General features: G+C 55.0%; 1 protein-coding gene across 1 annotated transcript; it reads left to right on the forward strand.

The window, feature by feature from the left end:
* Positions 1-377: 377 nt before the first annotated feature.
* On the forward strand, positions 378-4,090 carry LOC121363001 (protocadherin alpha-13-like). The gene is made up of 2 exons (XM_041484969.1): positions 378-1,918; positions 2,016-4,090. The coding sequence occupies exons 1-2, from the start codon at positions 1,213-1,215 to the stop codon at positions 4,088-4,090; spliced, it is 2,781 nt and encodes a 926-aa protein (XP_041340903.1). The 5' UTR covers positions 378-1,212.
* The last annotated feature ends 1,447 nt before the right edge of the window (positions 4,091-5,537 follow it).

Raw genomic sequence — 5,537 nt, forward strand, 5'->3', positions numbered from 1 at the left:
CCGTGAGAGGACTGGAGGCTGAAGAGTGTGGCCTTTGTTCTAAAGGGAGGGGAATTTGCAGGTGCGTGGGTGGGAGGTAAGCAGATATGTTGTTCGTTGTTCCCTATCCACAGGGACAGGAGGTAGCAGGGAAGAGACATGAGAACTCTGGCCCGAGGGCATGTCTGTGGTTTGTGGCAGAGGTGCTGCAGATATCTCCAGTATATTTTGTTGAAAGAAAAAAATGAAGGGAAGTTACAAGGATGGAAGCAGAAAACATGAAAGGCAATATCATGGTGCAAAGAATGATGAAAGAAAACAAAGATAAAGGAAGAGAGAGAGAAGAAAAAGAGACAGGAAGAAAGAAGTAGAAAAGAAGATTAAAAAATTAAATATGGACTTGAAGGAATCAGTGTCAAAAAAAAAAAAAAAAAAAAAGAGATCTTTTTCCAAAGGACATTTACATTGTTCGTTGTGAGCACGTTGAAAACATTTTGGCCATGGAAAAAAAGAAGAACAATAGACAAGGTGGAATGAGCAGAGGAGGGGGCAAAACAGGACATGGATAAGTAGGAAAGAAAAGACAGGAAAACAGAACAAGGAAATAGAAGGGAAAGAGAGAGAACAGAAGGGCAAAAAAGAAATAGGAAATGGACGAAAGAAGAAGATTTAAAAGCAAGTAAGGAGCTTATGCAAGTAAAAATAAAGCCAGAAGGGAAGTGAGGGAGAAAAGTACATGACAGAAAAATAGAAGAGACGATACAGCAGATGACCGGAACGCACCTACCTCTGCCGACAGAGTTCGTATTGGTACATAACAAAACTCCATCATGGTCACAGCATCGGCGCTGATGACTCCGACTTCGATGATCAGTGCCGCGCTGCTGGAGGCAACTGAGACCTTTCCAGTGCGGCTAAAAATGGTGGAGGATGGAAACAGAAAAAAAAAACGTAGTAAAGGAAGGGGAGCGACAGGACAATGACGAAGAAGAAAAAGAAGGAAAAGAAGACGGAGAGGGAGAAAAAAGAAGAATAGAAAGACGGGGGGAAAGTAGGACAGATAAGGGAAAAGAAAGGAATAAAAAGAGGGAATTGAATGAAGAAAGAAACATGAAGTAAGACAGACGAAGTAAGAACAAGACATGAAGGATTGTTTACAGGGAAACAGCGAGCGATACAAAACATGAATAATAAAAAGAAAGAAAATCGTAGTAGGAAGAAACAGCAGCGGAGATGGCCAAGACGGAGCGGAGGCAGAGGCGCTGTCGCCTCTGTGTGCGGCGGCGGAGCAGCGCACGGTGTCGCTGCAGGCTCAGGAACGGCTCCGTGTGGGCGGCTCCGCCCCGGTGCGGCGGAGAGCCCGGCTGTGAGCGCGGGGGGGCGGCGCGGGCCGGGCAGCAGAGCCGGTGCGTGCGGGCGGCGGCGGGGAGCCGTGCGGGGCCCGGGCCGGGGCCGGCAGCCACAGCGGCGGCGGCGGCGGCGGCGGCGGCCGGGAGGATGGGCGAGCGCTGTTGTGCGGCGGTGCTGCGGGTGCTGGTGCTGCTGCAGGCGGCCTGGGCGCTGGCGGGCGGGCAGGTGCGCTACTCGGTGCCGGAGGAAGCCAAGGCCGGCACGGTGGTGGGCCGTCTGGCGCAGGACCTGGGCCTGGAGGCGGGCGAGGCGGAGGCGCGGCGGCTGCGGCTGGTGGCGCAGGGCCGGCGGGCGAGCGTGGAGGTGAGCGGGGCGAGCGGCGCGCTGCTGGTGAGCTCGCGGCTCGACCGGGAGGAGCTGTGCGGCAAGAGCGCGCCGTGCGCGCTGCGCCTGGAGGTGCTGCTGGAGCGGCCGCTGCGCGTCTTCCATGTGCAGCTGGAGGTCACCGACATCAACGACAATGCCCCCGTCTTCCCCGCCGCCCGCAAAAACCTCAGCATTGCAGAGTTATCTACAATGCCCGGGTCTCGTTTCCCGCTGGAGGGCGCGTCGGATGCGGATATCGGAGCGAATGCGCAGCTCTCCTAGCAAAAACCTCAGCATCGCGGAACTGACTACTCCGCCAGGGTCTCGTTTCCCGCTGGAGGGCGCGACGGATGCGGATATCGGAGCGAATGCGCAGCTCTCCTATACACTCAGTCCCAGCGAGCATTTTAGAATAGAGGAAGAAAACAGCAACTCTCGCAGTATGTCCCTGTTTCTGGTGCTCAGGAAATCTCTAGACCGCGAGACGATTCCCGTGCACCGGTTGGTGCTGACAGCGAGTGACGGGGGCCGGCCGTCTCTGACGGGGACCATGGAGCTGGTGATCTCGGTTCTAGACGTTAACGATAATCCGCCCCAGTTCAACCAGTCCGTGTATAACGTAGTTTTGTCCGAAAACGCATTAGAGGGGACGCTTGTAGCGCGGGTGAGTGCCACAGATTCCGACACGGGAATATATGGTGAAATTATATATGAGATCGATACTGTTGTTCCACCCTCAGCAGGAACTTTATTCAGCATCCATGCAAATAGTGGAGAGATCAGACTGTCAGGCGCCCTAGACTTCGAGGAAGTTACTTTATACGAACTACAAATTCAAGGGACAGACAAGGGTACGCCCCCACTGTCGGGTCACTGCAAGGTGGTGCTGGAGGTGCTGGACGTGAACGACAACGCGCCGGAGGTGTGGGTGACGTCGCTGTCGGTGCCGGTGCCCGAGGATGCGTCGGTGGGGACGGTGGTGGCCCTGCTGAGCGTGTCGGACCGGGACTCGGGGGAGAACGGGCGCGTGCGGTGCTGGGTGTGGCCGGCGTCGCCGTTCGGTCTGGAGGCGACGTTCGCGGGCTCGTACTCGCTGGTGCTGCGCGAGGCGCTGGACCGGGAGCGGGTGTCGGAGTACGAGGTGGAGGTGCGTGCGGAGGACGGCGGGGCGCCGGCGCTGCGCGCCAGCCGCGGGCTGCGGGTGCCGGTGTCGGACGTGAACGACAACGCGCCCGCGTTCGCGCAGGCCGTGTACACGGTGCTGGCGCGGGAGAACAACGCGGCGGGCGCGGAGCTGGCGCGGCTGTGGGCGCGGGACCCGGACGAGGCGGGCAACGGGCGCGTCAGCTACTCGGTGTGGGAGGGCGGCGCGGGCGTGGGCGGCGCGGCCGCGGGGTCGTCGTCGTCGTCGTCGGGCGGCGGGTGGCGGCCGGCGTCGAGCTACGTGTCGGTGGACGCGGAGAGCGGGCGTCTGTGGGCGCTGCAGCCCTTGGACTACGAGGAGCTGCAGGTGCTGCAGTTCGAGGTGCGCGCGGTGGACGCGGGGCAGCCGCCGCTGAGCGGCAACGCCACGGTGCAGCTCTTCGTGCTGGACGAGAACGACAACGCGCCGGCGCTGCTGCCGCCCGCGGGCTCGGCCCCGGAGGCGGGCGCCGTGGCGGCCGAGGCGGCGGCGGCGGCGGCGGGGGCGGGCTCGGCGTCGGGCACGCTGTGGGCGTGGGCGGCGTGGGGGGCGCCGGCGGGGCAGGTGGTGGCCAAGATCCGCGCCGTGGACGCCGACTCGGGCTACAACGCGTGGCTGCGCTACGAGCTGTGGGAGCCGCGGGGCAAGGGCCCGTTCCGCGTGGGGCTCTACAGCGGCGAGGTGAGCACGGCCCGAGAATCCCTCTTTCTGGTACTCACGAAATCTCTGGACCGCGAGACGATTCCCGTGCACCGGTTGGTGCTGACAGCGAGTGACGGGGGCCGGCCGTCTCTGACGGGCACCATGGAGCTGGTGATATCGGTTGAGGATGCAAATGACAACGCGCCCCAGTTCAACCAGTCTGTGTATAAAGTGCAGCTGCCGGAGAACGCTACGGAGGGAACGCTGGTGGTGAGGGTGAATGCCACGGATCCGGATTTGGGAAGTAATGGTGAAGTAACTTTTAGCGTGAGCAATACTTTTCCTGAAAAGGGGATGAACAGCTTCCTTTTAAATGCGAGGACGGGTGAAATTCATTTGGCGGGCAACGTGGACTATGAAGAGTTTCGTTTATATGAGATACAAATGGAAGCGAGGGATAAGGGGACGCCCTCTTTGTCGGTTTCTCTGCTCCTTTTTATCCGCCCTCTTGAGAAGCTGCTGTTTGAAGGCGGGCTGAGTTCCCAAGACTTATGGATCTTGGGTACCTAGCCGGTCCTTGAGAATGACAATGGCACGTTTGCATCTGTCACGGAGAGCTTGCTGGAAGCCCCAGCTCTTTCTGGGGTGGGTCCAGAATATAGATAAGGCAGCATCCTCGAGCAGTTATTGTAGGCAGGTGCGGTTTGGTCCTCTAAACCTGAGTAGTTGCACTCTAGAATTAAATTACTATTCTGTGCGACAAGAGATGGCCGGAGAGGTGAGATTTGCAGACAGCAAGGGGTTCTGTTTTTGATGTGCGGCATTACCACCTGAGTTGAGTGAAGGAGTTCAAGACAGCCAGGCTGTGTTCATGACAGTCTCGCAGTGGCTGTATACGACCTCATTGCCTTTGCTGACTGTTGATTTGCTGGCTGATTTTCATTTGTCTTTTTGTTGAAAATTGCTCTCCACTTTTTGATTATGGTCATGTGAAGGTATGATGCATGGTGAAAAGTGAATATTGCAGGACAAAAGTTCTCTATTGTCGTTCTACTTGAGACTAAATTAGAAAACAGGGTAGTTGTGGCAGATATTTCCCATGATCTTCCTATGATTTTTTGCAAGTATCATGTTCTGATTAGTAGTATAAAGCATTGAGGGAGAAATGTGTGACCCAATGTATGTGTTTCAAAAGGGAAATTTATATGTTGTTTTCCTGCAGCCCACGTTCTTCAGGATTTGCATTTCTGACCAGAGATGTAGTGTGAAGTACATTGTCCTTCTTAAATGTTCTCTCAAATTTTGCATCAATAGTTACATCACTGATCAATACTTAGAGGGGCTTTAAAAATGGAGATTTTCTCTTTTGTAATGAACAAAAAAAAATAGCCTCCAAAATCCAAGAATCACCTTTCCCCACCAATTCTCTAGAAACATTCTCCACCACAGGCAGTATCAGGTATTAGAATAGTGCTCTTGCCACAGTTTTTTATCTTGAAGCACAAAATCAATGCTATTGCTGTTTAGAGGTTCCAGCATCAACTTTGAGAATTGTATTCCCCGTAAGGAAGCATTACAAAACTTGAGGTGTCGGCAGCAGAGCATCTCTTATGCACTGTGTTGGTGATACCATCATCAACATGGATTTTTATGGAGTGTCATTGCTGGGTAGGATAAGCAACGTTCGTGTTGAACCTTGTGTTAGGAAAGGAAACTGTGATCTGTTGTATGGAGTAGGGCCTGGCCCTTGTCCGCTGGGAAGGGTGACCATGAGCTGCAGAAAGACTTGTGTGGGGAAAGGGAAAATCCTTGGGGACACCATGGATTGTGTCATGAGAAAATATCATGAGGTTCTATATTTCACTTCAGAACATGTCTTGGAGAGAGGGAGCGAAGGATTCGTACAGGAAAGAGTGAGACAGGATGGGAGCAGAGTGTTCTTGTTGAGGATGCTTTCCTACTTCCTAAGGGTCTGGAGTGGGAGGCCCAACTGATAATCGTGCTGATATTCATTTGT

The sequence above is a fragment of the Pyrgilauda ruficollis genome, unplaced genomic scaffold (assembly GCF_017590135.1).
Source record: "Pyrgilauda ruficollis isolate IOZ18807 unplaced genomic scaffold, ASM1759013v1 scaffold698, whole genome shotgun sequence".
Taxonomy (NCBI): Eukaryota; Metazoa; Chordata; class Aves; order Passeriformes; family Passeridae; genus Pyrgilauda; species Pyrgilauda ruficollis.